The sequence below is a fragment of the Lynx canadensis genome, chromosome B2 (assembly GCF_007474595.2).
Source record: "Lynx canadensis isolate LIC74 chromosome B2, mLynCan4.pri.v2, whole genome shotgun sequence".
In the NCBI taxonomy this organism is placed as follows: domain Eukaryota; kingdom Metazoa; phylum Chordata; class Mammalia; order Carnivora; family Felidae; genus Lynx; species Lynx canadensis.
Genome location: NC_044307.1, coordinates 42,531,598 through 42,554,009, shown reverse-complemented (window position 1 = coordinate 42,554,009; position 22,412 = coordinate 42,531,598). Strand labels below are relative to the sequence as shown.

The window sequence follows — 22,412 nt, the reverse complement described above, 5'->3', positions numbered from 1 at the left end:
AAAGAATACAAAGTCTAATTGGGGATGGGGACCAACCATTATGATAAAATAGTATAATGGGGGGGGCACCTGGGTGGCTCAGTCAGTTGAGCATCTGACTCTTGATTTCAGCTCAGGTCATGATCCTAGTGTTGTGGGATTAAGCCCCAAATCAGGCTCTATGCGGAGCATGGAGCCTGTTAAGATTTTGTCTCTCTGGGGCGCCTGGGTGGCTCAGTTGGTTGAGCATCCAACTCTTGATTTCGGCTCAGGTCATGATCTCATGGTTGGTGAGTTTTCCCCCCACATCAGGTTCTGTGCTGACAGCGTGGAGCCTGCTTGGAATTCTCTCTGCCCCTTCCCTGCTGTCTCAAAATAAATAAATAAACAAACATTTTTTTAAAAAGATTCTCTCTCTTCCTCCCTCTGCTCCTCCCCCCCCCCCACTTCCCCACACTCTCTAAAATAATTTTTTTTTAATCTTTAAAAAAAATAGAATAGGGGTGCCTGAGTGGCCCAGTCGGTTAAGTGTCTGACTCTGGATTTGGGCTCAGGTCATGATCTCCCTGTTTGTGGGTTCAAGCCCCCCATCAGGTTCTGTGCTGACAGCTCAGAGCCTGCTTGGGATTACCTCTCTCTCTCTCTCTCTCTCTCTCTGCCTCCCCGCCCTCCACTCACTGTCTCTCAAAAAGAATAAACATCAAAAAAGTAGTATAAAGGCTACGCATATTCAATCTGTGTGTGCACAGTCACTGTGGAATCCTACTGCTTGCCATGTGTTACATTAGAGTCTTTGACATATATATATTAACTGTTCCCCCATTTACCCACAAGAAACCAAGGTAGAGGGAGGGTAACTGACTCATTCAAGGTCACCTGCTGGTACTCACAGAGCTAATCCTAGAATCGAGATCTTTCTCATTCCAAAGGCCATGCAGATGTTTGTGAGTAGGAAGTTAGTTTAAGGCAAAGCTTGGGATAATCTGGTCTTTGGGGATAGGGGACAAGCATACTGCTCTGCCGGGATGGTCCTGCCCCTCATCTGAGGCAGGTTAGCCACTGCCTCCACCCCCACTCCTGGTCCTGCCTCCATTTTCCTACTCTTCTCTTTCCAGGCAAGGTGAAGGTGGATGGTCGGCTGTCTGCCTCTTGCTTCAAAACTATCCAGCCTGCACGATCCTCCAGCAGTCAGTGAGTCCTTCCTCCCTACCCACACAGAGGAAGGGTGTGGTCCTGAAGAGCCCTCTCACTTGGTGGCTCACTCCGGGGTCTCTCACTCATGCTTTGTGGGAAGTCCTGCCTCACATCTAACCCCAACCCCTCATCTTACCTCAGCCCATTCCACTTAGTTCAGTCCTCACTGCAGACAGAGTGCAGAGTTCCTAACCCTGCCCTTTCCCAACCCAGATGGGATCCTCACACTCTCCACTTAGTTGTTATAATCTTCCTCCTGTTCCCCACCCCTACTGCCTTCCCTTCTCCCCCTCAGGGGGCTTTGGAGGAGAGCTAGCCCAACTCCTTTTGGCCAACCCCAGAGCTCCCAAGTTAAAGCCCCCCAACAACTCCCCTTCTCCATTCACACACATAACCCTTCCTTGGAAGCTCGGGGGAAAGAGGGGTGAAGGGAGGGGGTGTGGAAGGAGCCAGCTGACCAGCTGGTCACCATGGCAACTGGGCCTGTTTTCTGAAGATGAGCTTGACTGGGGTGGGTGGAGGCTGGGAGTGGGGCACTACAAAGGGAACCAGAAAAAAACGGCAGAGAGAGAAGAGGACTGGAGGGGCTGAGGAAGCAAAGTCAGGGCCCTGACCACGTTGAGGCCTGAGTCAGAGTCCTCATGTCATCTTTCCAAATGAAACTGTATGGTCCCTGTCCCCTTTCCTGAAGTGTCCCCCTAAGGGCTTCCTGTCAAAGCGCAGGCTAGGTGCTGGAAGCAGTGCGTGACTCAATGCTGCCCCCACGTGGCTAGAAAAGGGGCAGCTACACACCTGTTCTGGTTCAGAGCGAGACCCGGGACTGAATTGGGATAGGTTTTTCCTTAAATTCAGCCTCCGTATGAATGAAAGGAGCAGTCACTGCATCTTCCTGAGTTTCTGTGTCCTTGCCGAAGGTTCAGATGCCCCAATTCCTTAGACCTTCATAATAAAAGAAAGAAAGTTTCACTGAAAATTTTTTTCAAAGTTTTGGATTAGGGGCAGGAGAACCGTGCTCTGCCTTTTCTGACTGATTTTTGGCAGGTCAACTCACCCCTCTGGGTTTCAGCTTCCCAACTTTAAGATGGGGATGTGATCGTGCCAGATTTTGAGCCCAAGTCGTCTGGGTCTGGAGTTTATGACTGTATTTTTTGCTCCAGCCTTTGAGGAGGAGAGAGGAACATGTCAGGGGAGGAAGTTGAGAACATCTGAAATCACGCTGACCTCAAGGGAAGGAGATGCCTCAATTTCCTTGGGCTTTCCCCTCATGGCGTCTCACTGCCTCATGCTCAACACATCCTCTCCACTCTGGTCCTCCACGGGGAGGAAGAGCAGTGGGTCATCTCCTCCTGTCTGTCCATCCACTCTCTTCTGTTTACTCACTGCCCCCCCTCCAAGCACACACACTAGGTACTTCTCTTCTCCCCAGCCCTCTTCCCTTCCCATTTCCAGGTCAGATGAAACCCTCCCTTCCCCTCACCCCACTGTGTAGTTGACCCCACTCCATGGCCCCACAGCACCCTGTGCTCACTCCTGTCTTAGCACAATCAGTCTGTATTGTAATTGTCAGGGAGATTTGTGAAGGCTAGGGCCATGGGACATTTTGGGGTGAGGTGAGGTTAGTGGTTGTTGGTTATTACTGTTACTATTGATACTTGCTTTTGCTTCCAGCAGAAAAACCAATGTCAGGGGCGCCTGGATGGCTCAGTCAGTTAAGCATCTGACTCTTGATTTCAGCTCAGGGCATGATCATTCTCTAAATAAATAAATAAATAAGCTTTAAAAATAAATTAAAAAAAAAAAGAAATACCAGTGTCAGGCATATAGGAGAAGCCCCATACATGTCTGTCAGATAGATGGTTAAAATGCTGTTGCACGGAGGAGGGCAGTAGGAGAGCTGGTTAGTAGCTGTCTACACTCACTCCAGCTTCCTTCCACCAATGCTAGAGATGGAATAGGGAGATGTTCCCTTGGGGATGATCTAAAGTCACTGCTGCCCTAGGTTTTGGCACTTGGGGTAGGGGATGAATCATGGGGCACTAGTTTGGGGCTCACTGTGTGGGTGGAGTATGCCTACAACCTCCCTAGGCCCTTTAGACCCAGGGAAAGCAGGGACAGGGAAGGAGGAAAGATGTGCTGGCATTAGGGCTGTGGCTGTGGTGGGGACCTCAGCAGAGCATGGCCCAGCATGTCTGGGGCCTCCCCATCCTGGCCCCACCAGGAGGAACTAAACTTCCCTGCCTGCTGGGGGTAACCAGATGTTGTAACTACCCGGAGCCAGTGTTTCATCCCTGTGAAGAATGACCACTCTGCTTTTTTAGACAACAAACAAAAAACATGACCACTCTGCCTTTTTTTTTTTTTTTTTTTTTTTTAGACAAGAGCCTGCCTGGGAAAACCTACTTTCAAAAAAGAACAAAAATTAAAAATCGGTCCTCATGCCCAGTTCTATGTGATCTGGAAGTTTGACACAGGAGACCCTCTATCCAGGACCCAAAGGGAAAACTGCTTCTTTACAGACAATAGGTATCTTATCTTTCCCTACCCAAACTCCTGGGCACTGATAGATGAGAAAAACAGAGAAATTGAGAGAAATGGGCAGGAGATAGGAAGCAATGGCTCCCCGTCCCATCACCTACGTGCTTTCCCTGCAAGACGCTCAGCTCAGCCTGTGCAGACGGTTAATAAATATTCCTTTAAAAACAAACGAATGAATGAATGAATGGAAAAAATGAATGAAGAAATGGAAGAAGGGAAGGAAGGAAAGAAAATGCATGGAATTAATGAATGGAAAAAAAAGAAGGACGGGGGAAAATGTGAATGGATGGAAGGATGGATGGGTGAATGAATGAATGAATGGGTGAATTAACGCACGAGTGACTCAGGACCGGGTAACCCCTGACTCGGAGCCAACGCAGAAGGCGGGGTAAGGGGGATTCCGGAGGGCGGGGCCTCGGTCCGGAAGCGTCTGTCGGGGGCGGGGCAGGAGGGGCGGGGCGAGAGAGCGCGTCCGACTGGGCAGTCCAGCTGCTCCGAGTAGCCGCTGCCTTGGAACCCGCCAGCGCTCCGAGCCTCGCCCGCGCTTCTCGCCGACCCCTCGGGCCCCCGCAGCCCGGGAAGAACGCCACTCCGGGCCGGGCGCCAGCTCCGCAAGGCGGACCTGCAACCCGGAAAGGCGGCGCGGCGGAGCCCGGAGCCGGATCCTGCTCGGACCTGGCCCCCGTGGGCCGGCACCGCGGGCATGTCGGAGGCGCGCAAGGGGCCGGACGAGACGGATGAGAGCCAGTACGACTCGGGCATCGAGTCTCTGCGTTCTCTGCGCTCCCTGCCCGAGCCCACCCCGGCCCCGGCCTCCGGACCTTCGGACAGTGGCGGCCCCCAGCCTTGGACCCATCCTCCGGGAACAGCCAAGGAGCCACAGGAGAAGGAAGATACAGATGGGGAGCGAGCTGACTCCACCTATGGCTCCTCGTCGCTCACTGAGCCCCTGCCCTTGTTGGGAGGCACGGAGACCGAGGACCCAGCCCCACGCTCTCCGCTCCCCGCAGCGGGAGCGCTGAGCCCTCAGCAGCTGGAAGCACTCACTTACATCTCGGAGGATGGAGACACGTGAGTCTGGGGTCTAAGCTGAGACAGGGACCCCTTCCAATCGATGCCAACTCTGGGCCTGCCAGGAGCCTCAACAGGCCGGGAACCCACTCTGTGAGGATCCCTCAAGACACCCGCGCTGGAAGGGGCCGTCCCCACTCTTCCAAACTCCAGACTTCACTCTTAGCCCACTTTTTAGCTCTGGAGGGGCCCAGACCAGAGGCCCCAGCATCATTTCTCTGCACTCCCTTTGGGAGGTGGGCAGAGCTGGTAGGGCCCTTACCAGACACCTGGAACCCAGCTAGCAGCTCGGAAAGCTACCAATAACCCACCCCTTGGAAGAGAAAATTCCCCTGACCAGTCCAGATTTTTAGGGTTTTTTTTTTTTTTTTTTTTTTTTCCTTGCTGGGGAAGAGGGTAGGTATCCTTGTTTGCTCAATATCTGGGATTCCCAGCCCCTGACCTCAGAATGCCCCGTCTCGGGGAACAAAAGATGCCAGTTACAGGTTGCCAGGAGGGGTCAGGAAGCTAAGGATGGAGGTGCTGGCAGGGTGCAGAGCTGAGGCTAGCCCTGAGGAAGAGGGGGTGAGCCAGGCTGGAGCACTCTTGCCCCATCAGACAGACAGGCGGCTGGCTGCCCAGCTTACTTCCTTCTCTGCTGTGAAAGGGGAAGTGAGGGCTGGAGTCAGCTTTACCGGCACCCTCTACCTCCTGAGCCCTCCAAGTCCCCCTCACTGTCCTGTCTGACCCCTTTACTTTACCCTTCCTGCCCCAGGCCCAGGTGGAGCTTGGTGGGGACTGGGCTGGGGGGGCAGGCAGTTGAAGTAAGAAGTAGTTTGGGTGGGAGGGACTGGCCAGTTGAGGATTTGTCCCTTAGGAAGAAGAAACACTGTCAAGAGAGGGGGTGGCTGGGATTTGTGGATGAGGAGCAGAGTGGAGTGGGCTGGGGTCCCAGACTGGGGATGCTGGAATGAATGGGGGTGGGGAGGCTAGAGGAGGCAGCAGGTGTCTGTCTTGACCTGCTTTTTGGAGGAGATGGGAGGGTCCTAATCCTGGGTGGCCTTTGACAAAGATAGCGTTTGGACCCAGGGAGTGGGAGAGGAATGACCTCAGGCCTTTTTGTATCCCGCCCAGATCACCAACCCTCAGGCCCAGAATCAAGAATTTGGGGGTTCCATGTGGAATACCTCTGGCTGACCTTTGACCTAGGGAGTGGTGACTTCTGGCACTGCCGTCCTTTGTCAGCCTCTCAGCAGAAGCCTTTACCCGGCTCTAGTTAAAGACAGGTGTCGTGTCTAGACTGTGGGGTTAGGGGCGGTGGAGAAGCGGTGTCAGGACTCCCCAGGAGGTCCTTAGAGAGGAGGGGGCACTGTCTTCCCTCAGAGGTGTCTGGCTTATAGGACTTATGGAAGTGGGGAGAGGAAGTGGGAGGAGGGGAGACAGGGAGAGAGGGAGGTGGCTGCAGGAATGTGACCTAGAGAACAGGCCCTGGCCGAGGGGATTTCCAGAGCGGTTCCTCCCTCCCTCCCTCAGTCACTCTCTCCTGGGCCTCTCCTGCCGCCCCGCCACTGAGCCTGCCCCCCCTTCTGCCTGAGCAGCCCCCTCCCCAGCCCAGACAGGCCTTTACCCAAACTACCCCCCCAAGGCACTTCATGCCCCAAGGCAGCTGTCACGGCCTAGACCTTCCAGCTCTGGCTTTCATTTTCCCCACCTGATGTGGGGAAACCCCAGGACTGGAACTTCCCCTCCCAACTGCCCCCTCCCACCTGAGCAAGAGATTAAGGCTCTTTGGCCCCCAACAAACACACACTTTCTGCACTGCACAGACCTCCCCTTGGAAGTGTCCTCAGAGTGGAGGGCCTCTGGTCAGGCCCCACCCAGTCTGTGCTGTCTGAAGAGTGACCCTCTTGATCCCCCTGTGAAAGGGCAGCAGGACAGGATGCCGCGCTGTCTCCTCTTCCACGAGCTTCTGTGTTCTCTCCGTTGGAATGTGTACCACTGAGTTGCCCCGAGTGGGGGTGACCCCGCTCCTGCCCTCTCAGTCCTCCCTGTTGGGGTTGGCAGACGTGGGGAGCTCAGCCCCGGAAACCACCTCTGTGCTACCCCGGCAGCTTTCAGTTTGGCTTTGAGCTGCAGCCGGCCCCGGTGGGGCCCTGGGGCCAGAGGGGAGTGGGGTGTGGGCAGGCTGCACAGGAAGGACCTTGTCCCATCAGCACCCTGCCCACGCTTCCACTCAGCCAAGGCCCCCCTGAAGGCCAGAGATGGGAACTTGGAACTCCCACCCGCCGGATCCTGGCTTCCCTCACCAACCCTCACTTCCTGGCCCAAACTCTCACTTCCTACACCGACCCTATGTGTGTCTTCTTAGAGATTGATGTGTTCTTCCTTCTAACGCCAGGACCCTAGCTCACTGTCTCTGGCCCGAGCCCTAACACTTAAACCCTGTTCCTGGTCTCCCTCTCCCAGGCTGGTCCACTTGGCGGTGATTCACGAGGCCCCAGCCGTGCTGCTCTGTTGCCTGGCTTTGCTGCCCCAGGAGGTCCTGGACATTCAGAACAACCTTTACCAGGTGGGTGGGGGGAGAGGCTGGGCTATGCCCAGATACCTATATCTGCCCCGACAGCCATTCCCAGCAGCCACACGAGGGTACTTGGGCTGCGCACTCAGGAAACCATATCCCAGACCCTGGGACAGAAGCTGATGCTACACGCAAGTAAGACACGCCTCTGCCCACAAGGTGCTGGAGCCTGGGCTAGGGGACTCCTGTCAACCCCTGATTTCATAGCATGGTGACCAGAGTTGTGACCCCAGCTGCTGTGGGACCCAGCGTCTGTGGGGAGCATTAATACAGGAGGCAGCATCTGCATGGAGCCTTAAAAGAGGAGTATGCCAGGTTGAGACTGCCTGCCTGGTGCCTCTGTCTTTCCTCCGTCCAGCCCGTCCTTGTCACTTGGCCCCCAAGGATAACAGAGGTCTTCCCTGCCCCCAACTGTCCTTTCTCCAGGGGCTGAGGGGACCTCTAAGAAGAGCAGGGCCCCACTTTCCTCACCCTGCCTCCAGAACTGGGGTGGTGGGCAGTGACAGAGGGAAGGGTTTGGTCGCGTTTCCTTGGAAGACCAGGGCCATAGCCTTGATAAGCTGCCCTCAAAAAAGGTGCTGGCGGCTGGTAATTCCTGTGTCCACCCTAGCACGTCCCCAGAGGTGGGAGTATGCTACAGTAGCCCTGGACCCTTTGTGCCTACAGACAGCACTCCATCTGGCTGTACATCTGGACCAGCCGGGTGCAGTTCGGGCCCTGGTGCTGAAGGGGGCCAGTCGGGTGCTACAGGATAGACACGGTGACACGGCCCTGCATGTGGCCTGCCAGCGCCAGCACTTGGCCTGTGCCCGCTGCCTGCTGGAGGGGCGGCCAGAGCCGGGCCGAGGACCACCTCACTCCCTGGACCTCCAGCTGCAAAACTGGCAAGGTATGGGCAGCCTCAGGGCCTGTGGGATGAGGAGGGGACAAGAGATGGACCCCACTGTCAGGAAAAGGAGGTTCATAGCTTGTCTGTCAATGCACCTCCGGTTTTAAGTCAGCAGGTACTCAGTACCTTTTTGCTGAAGGAACGAATGAACGAATGAATGAATGAACTTGATTTAGAATTTAATGAGAGCCTACTGTGAGCTAAACAGAGAGCTAAACCTTGCCCTCAAGATATTTAGTTTAACAGAGATTAGACGAACTCGTTAATTCACGCAACAAAAAATGTACTGGGGGCCTTCTGTGTGCCAGACATTATTCCAGGAGCTGGAGAGCGATCGAGGCAGACACTAAATATAAGAAGTGAGTTCTCTAGTAGGTTACCAAGCTGTAAGTGCTGTGGGAAAAGTAGAGCAGAGTGAGAACTAGAATGTGAGGGATGGGGCGGGTGTGACTTTTAAAAGAGAGTGACCAGGGAAACCCTCAAGGAGCAGCAGTCTTTGAGCAGAGACTTGAAGGAGGTGAGGGATGTCACTTTGAATCAAGTTCTGTAGGCGGGGGTGGGGGTGGGGGGAGTGGTTCCACGCCAGAAAGCCGGTAGCAAGAAGGCTAGGGAAGCACAGGGCAGGACAGGGCCCCCCCCCCCCCCGCCCGGGGCGGGTGGGGGGGGAGGGGTGGCTGGGGCCTGAGGATCCTGGAGAGCTCTGAAGAAGGTGGCTTTTGGATGGGGCTTCAAGGCAGGTAGAGTTAGAGATGGGGGGGGGCGGGCGGGCGGGGAGAGGGGGAAGGGGGAGGGGAATGTGTGCTGGGGGAGGGCGCACCTATGTGGGGTGTCACTCAGCAACCTGACCCCTGAAGCATGAAAGTTTCAATAACATGACTCTGAAAAGGTGGAAACTTTGAGTTCCTTTCCCCTCAGACTTTTGAGGGGGTTTTTGGGTTTGTGTTTTAACACTCCTGTGATCAGAGGCATTGAGTGGGCAGTGAGTCCCTTGGGGCTGAGGGGTAGGGAGGTCCCTGAAGAGAGGGAGGGAGAGAGTTGGTGGATGCTGATTAGCAGCCCCCACCCTCACCCCATCCCAGGTCTGGCCTGTCTCCACATCGCCACCCTGCAGAGGAACCGACCACTCATGGAACTGCTGCTGCAGAACGGAGCTGACATTGACACACAGGTGAGAGGGCCAATCAGGGCCCGGCCCAGGGCCTGCCCCACCGCCTGATCAGCCCCAAGTCCCCTGCCTAGCAGTCAGCAGTGGTGGCACTCACCTCCTTATCCAGGGCCCAGGCTCAGCACGATTCTTCTCGAGGGCCTTGGCTGACATCCTTCTTCTCCTCCAGGAGGGCACCAGTGGGAAAACAGCCCTGCACCTGGCTGTGGAGACCCAGGAGCGGGGTCTGGTGCAGTTCCTGCTCCAGGCTGGCGCACGGGTAGACGCCCGCATGCTCAACGGGTGCACACCCCTGCACCTTGCGGCAGGTCGGGGCCTCAGCAGCATCTCATCCACTCTGTGCGAGGCAGGTGCCGACTCCCTGCTGCGGAACGTGGAAGACGAGACTCCCCAGGACCTGGCTGAGGATGTAAGAGGCATAGGCTCAGCTCTGCTCTCCAGGACCTCCCGCACCTAGAGCAGAGACAGGCACCATAATGGCTGAAAGGGCCAAAGAGTCAGGATCCCCGGGAGTAATCCACGACTCTGCCACTCACCAGCTGTGGGACCTTGGGCAAGCCTCTGCCCCTCTGTTTTTTTAGTTGGTCAAGACCAGGGAGCCCAAACTTGGACTCTAACAGGAGCCCTGCAGCTACAGTGGATGGGTGAGACAGGATAGGTGTAAGGCAAGGTGACGGGGCCTGTGAGAGACCAGAGTCAATGCCCAAGGGTCACTCTACTCAGCTTCAGCAGATAGTTGCAGAGGAAGAATGTGGGCCCAGTGTTGCCAGGTCTTGGAATTTTTTGAAGAAAGATGGAACCTAGATTTCCTGTAGTGTCTTTCCCATTTTAAAATGTTCAAAGTAAAAACTACTCTGGGGCTCCTGGCTGGCTCAGTCCGTAGAGCATACAACTCTTGATCTCAGGGTTGTGGGTTCAAGCCCCACACTGGGCCTACAGCTTACTTAAAAAAATATTCAAAATGTTTTCTAAGTCCCCCCCCCCCGCGCCCCCCCCCCCCCCCCCCCGCCAAAAACAAAACAAAACAAAACAAAACAAAAACTAGACACATGGGCTAGATCACCTCCAGGGTGGGAGCTCTGATATTCTGATATCTTAGAGAGTCAGGGCTTGCCTAAGGCTTCAGGGCTCTGCCTAGCCCAGAGGGGCTGCTATGCTGGGGATTAGTGGGAAGATTTGTTCCCCAATGTCCTTGAGTTGTCATTTGGTGGAGGAGAAATGGTCCAATCTGTCTCCCCAGCTCCCTTCCTCCACTGCCGCTTTTTCCCCATGGGCCCTGATTTTGCTTCTCTCCATTCTCTTTCTCAGCCCTTGGCTCTTTTGCCCTTTGATGACCTGAAGATCTCTGGGAAGCCACTGCTGTGTGCCGACTGAAGCCAGGGCAGAGTCTGGGGCCCCAGAGACTCCACCTCTTCACATCCGGAAGCCGGAGCTACAGCTGCTGAAGTCTGGGCCCTGACAATGTGCCCTTCTGGTGTCCTGGGGACTGCTGAGGCCACAGCCTGGGGCCAGTACGGTCCTGAGCGGAGAGGAGGGATCACAAGTGAGAGAAGGCAAGTCTGGAAGGAAGACTTTCCCAGGTGGATGGAGATTCTTGAAGACTCCCAAAGCCCCAGGTATCCTGGGCAAAGCCTGTTTGCCTCTAGAAGACGGCAGGGGCTCTTGTTTCTACCCACGTTGGGTCAGCCTGAAACTGCCAATCAGTAGGAAGACATGGACTCTCCTGAGTGAGGAGAGAAACTGAAATCAGCAAGCAGGACCCTGAGGGGTTCCATCTCACTGCTGTTGAGGACTCTTAAAAACACTGTTGTTTAAAGACTTCACACAGAAGGCCCTGAACTGACCCTCTGGGGAAGGGGAAGTTTCAATAACATGACACTAAAACAGCAGAGACCTTTATAAAGATCCCCCCCTACAGTTGTTTTGCGCACGTGCATGTCTGCGTGCATTGGGGATTTTTAGATAGGCCTGCCTTGTGACCTTATGGTAGAGACAGAGAGAAGGAAATTGCCACTTGAGCAGGGTAGGACTCTGCTAGGTAGGGAGTGCGTGTTGGGGCGGGGGGAGGGGGTACCATCCTCAGGCCTCTCTGTCCAGCACAAACCCTTGCCCTGAATGAGAAGACCCCCCCCCCCCAGGTGGGAGGCATCACCACTGCCCTGGAGGTGGCCATCTGGAGGACCCTGGAGAGAAAGGCCAGCCTGTAGAGGGTGGCTTTGTGTGTTTTTCCTTTCATTCCACACACGTTTGAAGTCCCTGTGAGGTGAACATGGCCAATATGGATACAGGGGGATAAACCAACGACACAGTCTCTGGCCACTTGGATCTTACGGTCTAGTGAGTGAGACAGCCATTAAAATCACAAACGCCCCAATAAATATGTAATTACAAGCTGCAGTGGATTCTGTGAGGGGGAAAAAAAGAGTGGGGTGGAGAACACGCGTTGGTGGAGGGCCACACTTTGGGCGGTCAGGGGAGGTCTGTGAGGACTGTCATCTCCACCTGGACACGAGGACGAGTAAGGGATGTGGGGAGAGCGTTCAGGCGAAGGCCTTTGGTGAATTAGAGGAACGGAGAGCAGGCCAGTGGGACTCTGCAGAGGGTGGGTGAGTGGGCGAGGTAGACGGGCCAGGTCATGCCGAGCCTGAAGGTCTTGGGGAGTTGGGACAGAACTGCAGCCCATTGGGGAAAGGAAGGAGGTATCTTCCCGTCAGAAAACGGGGAAGGGGTGGCGCAAGAGGAAGTGCTTGGGACGCACAACGTCAGTGTCCCTGTTCCAAGAGGGCAGGGGCACCACTACCTCCCGGGTTGGTTGTGTGGACTTAGGGCGATGACGAAGCGGGGTGCGGGTGTAGGGCCTGGGGGCTCCCCGCCCTGGGCGGCCCAGCTCCCGGATACCGGGCCGCGTCTCCCTCCGGGCCGCGCGGGGGCGCTGTGGCCCGCCGGCGGCCCGGGGCGCTGCCTGGTCGCGGCTGGGGGCGGAGGGGCGGCCGCGGGGAGGGAGGCGGGAAGAGCGCGGCACTTCCGCTAGCCGCTCGCTCGCCGGCCGCTCCTGGAGGCGGCAGCGGGAGCGGAGGGAGCGCGCGGCCCGGGGACCGCATTCCCCGGCCCCCCTCCGCCCCACGCGGCCCGGACCATGGACGCCAGGTGGGGGGGCTAGGGGAGCGGCGGGCCCACGTGACCGAGCCCCCGGGCCACGTGACTGCCGCTGCTGGGCACGGAGGGGCCGGGTGGGGTCCCAGCTGCCCGGCGGCAGGCCCGCATAGCGGAGCCCGGGGCCGGCGGGGAGGGGGGGGGGGGGCGCGGCGTGGACTGGACTTGTCCTCCTTGCGAGGGTCCGGGAGTGTCGGGCGGAGGACTTGGGAACCCTGGCGCTCCGGGATCCTGGAGGGCGGGGTGGGAGGAGGGGGCGCCGCCTGTAGCCCGAACGGCCGGCCAGCGCTGGAGGGAACGGAGGGAACAGAGGGAACCTGTGTGGCCAGAGGGGCGGGTCCGCCCCCGAGGAGGGAGGGAGCCCCGCCTGGCCCGCGCCGGCCCCCCCAGGAGAGAGAGAGGCTCTTTGTCCGGGCTGGGCTGCAGCTGAGGGGGGCGGGGAGACTCCGGGCCCTTCTCCAGTGTAGTCCCCTCTGGAGGGCCGAGTGGATGAGGAACGGCACCCTAATCCTTACGTCCGCTGTCCCCGCAGGTGGTGGGCAGTGGTGGTGCTGGCTGCGCTCCCCTCCCTGGGGGCAGGTGGGGAGACCCCCGAAGCCCCTCCAGAGTCATGGACGCAGCTGTGGTTTTTCCGCTTTTTGGTGAATGCTGCTGGCTATGCCAGCTTTATGGTACCTGGCTACCTGCTGGTGCAGTACTTCAAGCGGAAGAACTACCTGGAGACAGGTGTGTGTGCCGAAAGGGTGGGGAAGCGTGCCAGGTCCCTGTTACGAGTGCTGACCAGCAGTCCAGATTGGGATGTGGCTTGGGAAGGGAGGGAGGGATGCCCGCAGGCCTGACAGCAGGGCCGCTGGCTGCTCTGGGCAAGAGGAGGTGCTGGGGAGAATACTGGCTCTTGACCTTGTGTGCCTGTTTTTTAGGCAGGGGTCTCTGCTTTCCCCTGGTGAAAACTTGTGTGTTTGGCCATGAGCCCAAGGCCTCTGACGAGGTTCCTCTGGCTTCCCGGACCGAGCCGGCAGAGACCACTCCCACTTGGCAGGCCCTGAAGCTGCTCTTCTGTGCTGCGGGGCTCCAGGTAGGTAGGCAGGCTCTGCCGCTCTTCCTGGGTTGGGCCCCAGGACAGGTACGGTGCGAAACCAAAGTTTTCACCCTGCCAGCCCCCCGCGGTTTGCTGGCTGTGTTAACATGGCCCCCTCTTCCAGGGGGCGCATGGTACCACCATCTTAGAGGTGGTCCAGATAACCACTGTCTTGTCTTTCCCCCTTCCTCTTGCCCTCTTGTGTGATTTCTCCTCTGCCGTTACTACCCTTCCCCCAGCAGTCATGTCTCGTATACTGCTAACCCACTGATCAAATTTTGGAGAAGCCACGCAGCCCTCCCCCCACTACTGCATGTGACAGGGAGCGAAGATACGGAGTTCTTGGCACTTTGGAGCGGGCACTACTAGTCCTACACGTGCCGCACAGGTGTCCAGTCTTACTCCCCAAATCCACTGAGGATAGACAGGAGGATACATGGGATGGAGTCTGCTTTAACGTACCCTCCTGTGGGGCAGACAGGGTCTGGGCATGCCTAAAGCCTCTGTCATCGTTTCACACACACTCGATCCTTCCAAGGTGAATCTAGGTTTTGGAGGGGAGAGGAAACTTCTGGTTATTACAGAGGGACCAACATACGTATGCTGTCCTTTGAATCACCTAGACCTTTTCTGAGGAAGAGGGAGGTCGAAATCTTTCGGGCCACCTTCTCCTCCTCTTACCTTCTCGGTCCTCGTTCCTCCCCGCCCCTCCCTCCAGGTGTCCTACCTGACTTGGGGAGTGCTGCAGGAGAGAGTGATGACCCGCAGCTATGGGGCTACTGCCACCTCGCCAGGTGAGCGCTTCACAGACTCCCAGTTCCTGGTGCTGATGAACCGGGTGCTGGCCCTGCTGGTGGCTGGCCTCTGCTGCATCCTCTGTAAGCAGCCCCGGCACGGGGCACCCATGTACCGGTACTCCTTTGCCAGCCTGTCAAACGTGCTCAGCAGCTGGTGTCAGTATGAAGCTCTCAAGTTCGTCAGCTTTCCCACCCAGGTGCTGGCCAAGGCCTCTAAGGTGATCCCTGTCATGCTGATGGGAAAGTTGGTGTCTCGGCGCAGCTACGAACACTGGGAATACCTGACGGCCGGCCTCATCTCCATCGGGGTCAGCATGTTCCTGCTGTCCAGCGGACCGGAGCCCCGCAGCTCCCCGGCCACCACCCTGTCCGGCCTCATCCTGCTGGCAGGCTACATCGCCTTTGACAGCTTCACCTCAAACTGGCAGGATGCCCTGTTTGCCTATAAGATGTCTTCGGTGCAGATGATGTTTGGGGTCAATTTCTTCTCCTGCCTCTTCACGGTGGGCTCCCTGCTAGAGCAGGGGGCCCTCCTGGAGGGGACCCGCTTCATGGGGCGACACAGTGAATTTGCTGCGCATGCCCTTCTGCTCTCAGTCTGCTCTGCATGCGGCCAGCTCTTCATCTTCTACACCATCGGGCAGTTCGGGGCCGCCGTCTTCACCATCATCATGACCCTCCGCCAGGCCTTCGCCATCCTCCTCTCCTGCCTCCTCTACGGCCACACAGTCACTGTGGTGGGGGGTCTGGGGGTGGCTGTGGTCTTTGCTGCCCTCCTCCTCAGAGTCTATGCCCGGGGCCGACTAAAGCAACGGGGAAAGAAGGCTGTGCCTGTCGAGTCCCCTGTGCAGAAAGTTTGAGGGGCCTGAGAGATGAAGTCCAACAAGAACCTCACCATACCAGTTTTCCTCTCCTACTGTAACTTTTGAGGCGGCTGGCTCAAGGTCAGAATGCAGGCTTTTAGTATCACAAACCAGCTCTGCAGGTTGGGGTTGAGTCCAGGAGTCAGCCTTCCCCTTTGCCTTAAGTCACCCGTCCTCCAGTAGGGATTCTTCTGAGCCCCAAGGTAGAGGACCTTCCTCAATGGGTGGGAGGGGCTTGCTGAGAAGGTAGAAGCACCTTCTAAGGCCCCTCAAAATTCCCTGAAGTCTTGCCCTGTGGGCTCTGCCACCGACACACCTGTGCTTGTCCCCTCCCTTGAATGGCCCACCCGTGCAGACTCCCTCCCAGAGACCCATGGAACTTACTCTGGTGAGAAAAGCACAAGTGTTGTAGGCTCCAAGTGCTGCTTTCCCAGGAGTCCCTGAAAGACGGTGCTGTGCTGGGGGAGAAGGACAGGAGGGCCCTACCCAGCACCACCACCCTCTGCTCCTGGATCCCCAGGCTCTGCTCCAAGAGCCCATTGCAGGTTTTGGTACTTTGGAAATGTTAACTTTTTGCTCTAATTTTATTTTATTAAATTAAATTGCTGCAATGGTCTCGAGTCCCGTGTTTTCGTTGACTGAAGTATGTGCTTTAGGAAGGGGACAGAGTATTACATGCTGGTTTGTGGCCACCCTTTAGAGTCAATGTTGGGGGACTTCAGGACTGCTAGATGGTTACAAGTGACTTTAGCTTTCAATGTACCAGAGTAACCGATTACCAGGATGAAAGCAGGTACAACTTGGAATAGGAAAGCAAAGGAAACTCAAAAGGCACCAGATCCACTTTACAAGGGAAAGCAGAACTGTATAAAACTGTATTTTCTTTATTTTGCATACTTTAACTTCAGAACAAAATAAACAAAAAAACCACAGTACACATCCAAACCCCTCGTCAAATATAGGAAGGGATAGGCCTGAGGCCCTTGTATCCTGCCTCAGACAAAGACAGGAGGGGGAAAAAAACAAAACACTAGACATCAGCAGAAGGAACCAGGTGAACTGAGGCCACTCAGGGCTGCTGGGAAGCCATGGGGACACTATACAGAGGGCACAGGTCTGCAGGTAGAAACTAATCTACTTCTTCCATGCGGGACGCATCCTCATCACCCTCAAGGGGAGGGATCTCATCAGGAACAGCAGCACTGGGTTCCTCTGCAGTTACTTCGTCTTCGTCAATACCTGTTAAGTAGGAAAGAACGCCACGTGAATGTCAATCCGAATACCATTAAGTCAAATTTGTCCCTCAGAGACTAGTTTACCCAACTCCTAGCCACACTCTGGTATAACAAAGATACTCACCCAGGCCTAGCTTGATCATGCGGTAAATTCGGTTGGAGTGGGTCTGGGGATCCTCCAGTGAGAAGCCAGAAGAGAGCAGTGCAGTTTCAAACAGAAGCACCACCAGGTCCTTGACAGCCTTGTCATTCTTGTCCGCCTCTGCCTTCTGCCGTAGTGTCTCCACAATGGGGTGGTCAGGATTAATCTCCAGGTGCTTTTTGGCCATCATATAACCCATTGTAGAGTTGTCCCGAAGTGCCTGGGCTTTCATGATCCGCTCCATGTTGGCCGTCCAGCCGTAGGTGCTCGTCACAATGCAGCAGGGTGAAGACACTAGCCTGTTTGAGATGGTCACCTGTGGATAATGACAAAAACTTATGTTTACGTTAAATCTGATTACCATTTCCAAGCTAAGATGATGGTATGTTAAGTTCTATTCTCAGAACAAACACTTCATCGTTCCCAAATATTTATAAAAATACCAACCTTAAACCTGCCTGGTAAAAGCAGCGAAAGGGGAAAGAAGCTGTGCACAAATTAGGCGACCTAAAACTACTAATTGTGTAGCACCACAAGATTCTGAGGGAAACAGCTCTAAAGCATTTACAAACTACATCCTAGTCCCAGAACTGCTTACCTTCTCAACCTTCTTATCCAGTATTTCTTTCATAAGTTTGCAGAGGTTCTCAAACTTGGCCTTGCTCTCTTCCATTTTCTTTTTCTCCTCTTCATCCTCGGGTAGCTCCAGGCCCTCCTTGGTAACGGAGACGAGACTCTTCCCATCAAACTCCTTGAGCTGCTGCACGCAGTACTCATCGATAGGCTCAGTCATATACACTACCTCGAAGCCCCGCTTCCGCACCCGCTCCACAAAAGCGGAGTTGGCAACCTGCTCTTTGCTCTCGCCTGCAGGGTTGAGACAGACTCAGGGATCAGAATGCTGCCTCCCAGTTCCCAGGTATTCCCAAATGTCCTATTTCCTTATACGCCCATGAGGCTTTGATCAGACCCAGGCTCCAACATACCAGTGATGTAATAGATGGACTTCTGGGTCTCCTTCATGCGAGAGACATACTCCGAAAGAGAAGTCATCTCATCTCCAGACTGGGAGGTGTGATAACGCAGCAGCTCAGAAAGACGGCGCCGATTAGTGGAGTCCTCATGGATTCCAAGCTTCAAAGGTGGAAAGAAAACGATCTTACTTGTAAATAATCTGTTACTCTCTAGGTGAATGAAAAAACCCATCCATCTTAAGTAAGCATTTGCTGCTTCCGTACCTTCAGGTTTTTAGAGAATGCCTCATAGAATTTCTTATAGTTCTCCTTGTCTTCTGCCAGTTCAGAGAAGAGCTCAAGGCACTTCTTTACGATGTTTTTGCGAATGACCTTCAAGATTTTGCTCTGCTGGAGCATTTCTCGGGAGATGTTTAGGGGCAAGTCCTCAGAGTCCACCACACCACGGATGAAATCTGCAACCAGGGAGAAAATGGGAGTTAACGTAGACAGGGTCATCTAAGTTCAACGGGATCCACTTTCTCACTGAACCTGATTTCAAAAAAAAATAAATAAATAAAAAAAGACAAAACCTCCGTTTCCTGAGAGCACTATAGGACTTTACCCAACCAACTACATTCGGCCAAATGGACACTCACTGAGATACTCCGGTATCAACTCATCACAGCTGTCCATGATAAACACACGGCGGACATAGAGCTTAATGTTGTTCTTTTTCTTCTTGTTCTCAAAAAGGTCAAAAGGAGCCCGACGGGGGATGAACAGCAATGCCCTGAATTCCAGCTGACCTTCCACAGAGAAGTGCTGAAAGAAATTCAAAGTAAGCTAGTAGTGTATTTCACGATACACCTTTAAGTCCCAACATCACATCATTCACTGAATTGTCTGGAACAGAGATCTTCCCTAAGCACTGATGACAGAACAGACATCATAGGACCTCTTTTGAAAAAATTAAACTCCTATGCCCCAAACTGATCCACAATGGTACTGCTATGTATAATCCTGGGATTAATGAGTTAACAGGAACCTGCCACAGAGACAAAGTGATGTCACGGAGATGTCCTTTCTTTACCCTAAAAGGGTCATCAACAAGTGAAAGGACATGGATCCATGGCATTCAGTTCCCACCACCAAACAGTTGGGCAAGTTCCATGGTCTACTACCAGCAACCCCGTTCTGTCTGCTCTTCCTATTCAATCAACATGCAAGGCTTCTCACCTTGACTGCCAAGTGGTCTTCCCAGTCATTCGTAAGGCTCTTGTAAAACTCTCCATATTCCTCCTGGGTGATGTCGTCAGGGTTTCTGGTCCAAATGGGCTTGGTCTTGTTCAGTTCTTCCTGATCAATGTACTTCTCCTTAATCTTCTTTGTTTTCTTCTTCTTGTCCTTCCCACTATCATCCTCCTCATCTGAGCCCACATCTTCAATCTTGGGCTTCTCCTCATCATCTTTATCTTCCTCTTCTTTCTCACCTTTCTCCTCCTCTGCCTCATCATCACTGATTTCTTTCTCTCGTTCCTTCTCCAGCTGAAAGTACAAAAGACAGTAGTTCCAGACTTCAGAAACCAAAACCGGGGACCTTGGAACTCTCCGAAAGAGCAGACATACACGTGAGGAGTACCAGTCCATACTCACATAAAGAGTGATGGGATAGCCTATGAACTGTGAGTGCTTCTTCACCACTTCTTTGACACGTCTCTCCTCTAAATATTCTGTCTGGTCTTCTTTAAGATGGAGGATCACTTTGGTGCCCCGGCCAATGGGCTCACCTAGGAGTTAATCACAGAGTATAAAAAATGAAGCTAAATGCAGACCTGTCATCAACGACTCCACAGGTAACACCCTCAAGATCTCCATTACAGGTTTCCCCAGAATTCTAAACCAGACAACCTAATAGGAAAGCCGTCTTACCATGGTCTGCACGTACAGTGAAGGAGCCCCCAGCAGAAGACTCCCAGGCATACTGCTCATCATCGTTGTGCTTTGTGATAACAACCACTTTCTCTGCCACCAGATAAGCAGAATAAAAGCCAACACCAAATTGTCCAATCATGGAGATGTCTGCACCAGCCTGCGAGAAAATTTTACAAACAAGTTTAAAACAAAACAGCAAACCAAACATCCACAAAAATGGATAGCGTGCACCTAGCTGAAATACCACATACCTGGAGAGCCTCCATGAATGCTTTAGTGCCCGACTTGGCAATGGTTCCCAAATTATTTATGAGATCGGCTTTGGTCATGCCAATGCCTGTGTCCACTAGAGTCAGAGTGCGTTCCTGGGGGTTGGGGATGATGTCAATTTTGAGCTCTTTACCACTGTCCAACTTGGAAGGGTCTGTCAGGCTCTCATACCGAATCTTGTCCAAGGCCTGAAAACACAAATCTCATTTTTACAATTCTGCTTCCTAAAAGCCCAGCTCTTCATCCAAAAGAAAACTACTTTTTATTCCCAAATAGCGTCAATTTTGATTACCCACTCCCAAACTTGGCGTGTAAGAGCCACATACAGTTGGGGCACCTGACTCGATTTTGGCTCAGGTCATGATCTCAGTTTGTGGGTTCAAGCCCCGTGTGTTGGGCTCCATGCTGATCGCTCAGAGCCTGCTCGGGATTCTCCCTCTCTCTGCCCCTCCCTCACTCTCAAAATAAAACTTAGAACACAAAAAGAACCATTTACAGTTACAATAGCCCATCTATCCACATCAACGTTTTTAGAATAGCAGCCCCACAAAACACCAAACCGCCCTTCTCTCTTTTCCGGAGTGCTGAAAACAAAAACCACAAATAAAGCTGCCCACAGCACTCACATCAGAAGCGTTACTGATCAACTCCCGAAGGAAAATTTCCTTGTTGGAATAAAAGGTATTGATGATGAGGGACATGAGTTGGGCAATTTCTGCCTGGAAGGCAAATGTCTCCACCTCCTCCTCTCCATGGTGCACTTCCTCAGGCATCTAAAATGAGAACAATCAAGAATTAGAAAAGAACCGGATGGCTCCACATTTAACACTTCAAGTTCACCCCGGTCACAGCTGAAGACTCAAAGAGACTTAGTCCAAGCTGTTTTAATCCAGGTAATGAACATATTCCTCAAAAACCGTAGCGCCTTTTCTTTAAAGACTTCTCTTAGTGGGAATCCAACTTAGAAAGAAAAATAAAAAGCTGCTTCAACACAATACACAAGGTCAAGCTTTTTGACAAGGTATTTTGAAACCAAACTGCTCTTAACTGATCCGTGGGACCCAAAACCTCAGCATCACCTGGTAGGCTGTTCAAAATACAGATACTGGGCCCAACCCAGGAATAGGAATAACAACTCCAGGTAATCCAAACTCAGGTGAAGGAGAAAACCACCTACGTTTCCACCACCTTTTTTGTTACAAAATCCAATAGCCCAAGATAAGTGGTTTTATGTTAAATGGCCAGTAATCCGGAATTGGCTCTCTTCAATTGAGAATCTCCCACATCAAAAGCTCACGTGGGATTGCTGCCTCACAGGATAGAAGATAACCCGAGAGACCGGTGAATACCCGCCCAAGAGGCTAAGACAAAGAACGGATAAAGCACCCCTCAACACATGTGGCTACAATATAGAACGAAACCAAACACAACTAAGATGGTGGCCGTAGACGGCTGGGCAGACCCTCGTCACTGCCGGACATGCGTTGGCCAGGGCCACGCGAGGAGGGGGCGCCACCGCGCAGCCTCCCTTCGCCCCAGCATCCGGGCACCAGGGCGGGGCGCTGGGCTCCAGAAGCTTCCAGAACAATCTCAGCTCTCTGGGAGGGGCGGGGGAGGAAAGGGCCCATGAATCTTCCAGAGCCTGCCCCCTCCTCTCCCCTCCCCCTCACCGGGACTGCAGAAAAGCTCTGGAAAGAAAGAACGGCAGGCCAGAGCCGGCCGTAATCGTTCCTTGCCGAAGAACCTCACATAAAGGGATAGAAAGCCCTGGAAAAACGCGTCCCACGGAAGAGATGGCAAAGCCAGGCCAGCACCAGGCTGTGCTGAGTCACGTCCAGCGCGCACACCCACCACCCTTGGGGACCCTCCGGCGCCCCGTAGCCGCGTCCGGAAGTGGAGGGGCAAACATGGCAGCGTCCCGGGCCGGCGCGGACACCACGTGCAGCTGCCCACTACCCCAAGCCCACGCCGCGGCCCACCTCCCCCCACGGCTAGTTGCCGTCTGAGGCAAACCCCGCACCAAAGCACGGACGAAAAAACTAGCCCAACTCTCGAGAGCCCTGTCCCATCCACACCCCCCAAAAATTCTGAGTTGACCTATCCCAAGACCGCTCCAACACGACAAAATCTAGGCTTTGAAAAGGAAACGATGGACGAAAGCAACACGTAAGGACAATCCAATCAGAAACACCTGAAAAAAACCAATGACCTTACCTTCAAGGAGAAGAGCTGTAAGCACGACAGACCACGGTGAGCAGGGACTAAGTCCGGCTCAAAATCCGCAACAAGGCTGCGCGGGGGTGACTCAAGAGAGCGGCTGTTCGCCCCCAGTGGCCCTATATACGGCGAAGCACAGACCAGCTGCCCGTCCCCGAATCCCTCCGCCTTAAAGGAAGATGCGGGTCAGCCCGGCACCTGCCGCTGCCCGCCCACCTTGACGTCATGGTCCAAAATAGGGGAGGGGGCGGGGAAGGGCGGAAGCAACCGGCCTGAGTCTCCGCCCTGAGAGCACGCGCAAGTACCGCTTTTCGTGGCCGCATCTCCGCACTGCCAAGGCTCGACCACCGTCCAAGAACTAGAGACTGAGAATGCTCAC

General features: G+C 54.3%; 3 protein-coding genes across 5 annotated transcripts; 2 read left to right on the top strand and 1 right to left on the bottom strand.

The window, feature by feature from the left end:
- Positions 1-4,161: 4,161 nt before the first annotated feature.
- Positions 4,162-11,781, top strand: NFKBIE (NFKB inhibitor epsilon). Its single transcript, XM_032593171.1, has 6 exons — positions 4,162-4,779; positions 7,225-7,327; positions 8,003-8,225; positions 9,305-9,393; positions 9,560-9,799; positions 10,699-11,781. Exons 1-6 carry the CDS (start codon positions 4,412-4,414, stop codon positions 10,762-10,764), a joined length of 1,089 nt encoding a protein of 362 aa, XP_032449062.1. The 5' UTR covers positions 4,162-4,411; the 3' UTR covers positions 10,765-11,781.
- Positions 11,782-12,425: 644 nt separating this feature from the next.
- On the top strand, positions 12,426-15,894 carry SLC35B2 (solute carrier family 35 member B2). Of its 2 annotated transcripts, XM_030315612.1 has the most exons (4): positions 12,426-12,537; positions 13,076-13,269; positions 13,464-13,618; positions 14,340-15,894. In XM_030315612.1, exons 1-4 carry the CDS (start codon positions 12,527-12,529, stop codon positions 15,276-15,278), a joined length of 1,299 nt encoding a protein of 432 aa, XP_030171472.1. In that variant the 5' UTR covers positions 12,426-12,526; the 3' UTR covers positions 15,279-15,894. The 2 variants fall into 2 exon arrangements, with proteins under 2 accessions (XP_030171472.1, XP_030171473.1); XM_030315613.1 differs by lacking the exons at positions 12,426-12,537; positions 13,464-13,618 and having other exon boundaries at positions 13,189-13,269.
- A 255-nt stretch (positions 15,895-16,149) lies between these two features.
- On the bottom strand, positions 16,150-22,143 carry HSP90AB1 (heat shock protein 90 alpha family class B member 1). 2 transcript variants are annotated; one of them, XM_030315611.2, is made up of 12 exons: positions 22,031-22,143; positions 20,443-20,589; positions 19,798-20,004; positions 19,544-19,703; positions 19,268-19,401; positions 18,851-19,159; positions 18,271-18,436; positions 17,897-18,087; positions 17,645-17,792; positions 17,257-17,525; positions 16,641-16,974; positions 16,150-16,520 (listed from the first exon to the last, which is right to left on the bottom strand). In XM_030315611.2, the coding sequence occupies exons 2-12, from the start codon at positions 20,587-20,589 to the stop codon at positions 16,411-16,413; spliced, it is 2,175 nt and encodes a 724-aa protein (XP_030171471.1). In that variant the 5' UTR covers positions 22,031-22,143; the 3' UTR covers positions 16,150-16,410. The 2 variants fall into 2 exon arrangements, with proteins under 2 accessions (XP_030171471.1, XP_032449061.1); XM_032593170.1 differs by lacking the exon at positions 22,031-22,143 and adding an exon at positions 21,487-21,660.
- Between the last annotated feature and the right edge of the window lie 269 nt (positions 22,144-22,412).

What these genes read in the sequence shown, in the direction of transcription:
- NFKBIE (XM_032593171.1), top strand. Translation starts at nt 4,412, where the DNA reads ATGTCGGAGGCGCGCAAGGGGCCGGACGAGACGGATGAGAGCCAGTAC. An exon ending in ATCTCGGAGGATGGAGACAC is followed by an intron (nt 4,780 to 7,224) that starts GTGAGTCTGGGG and finishes TCCCTCTCCCAG; the next exon opens with GCTGGTCCACTTGGCGGTGA. An exon ending in TTCAGAACAACCTTTACCAG is followed by an intron (nt 7,328 to 8,002) that starts GTGGGTGGGGGG and finishes TTGTGCCTACAG; the next exon opens with ACAGCACTCCATCTGGCTGT.
- SLC35B2 (XM_030315612.1), top strand. An exon ending in GAAGAACTACCTGGAGACAG is followed by an intron (nt 13,270 to 13,463) that starts GTGTGTGTGCCG and finishes CCTGTTTTTTAG; the next exon opens with GCAGGGGTCTCTGCTTTCCC. An exon ending in TCTGTGCTGCGGGGCTCCAG is followed by an intron (nt 13,619 to 14,339) that starts GTAGGTAGGCAG and finishes CCCTCCCTCCAG; the next exon opens with GTGTCCTACCTGACTTGGGG.
- HSP90AB1 (XM_030315611.2), bottom strand. Translation starts at nt 20,589, where the DNA reads ATGCCTGAGGAAGTGCACCATGGAGAGGAGGAGGTGGAGACATTTGCC. An exon ending in CACTGTACGTGCAGACCATG is followed by an intron (nt 19,402 to 19,543) that starts GTAAGACGGCTT and finishes ATTAACTCCTAG; the next exon opens with GTGAGCCCATTGGCCGGGGC. An exon ending in GTCCATCTATTACATCACTG is followed by an intron (nt 17,526 to 17,644) that starts GTATGTTGGAGC and finishes TCAACCCTGCAG; the next exon opens with GCGAGAGCAAAGAGCAGGTT.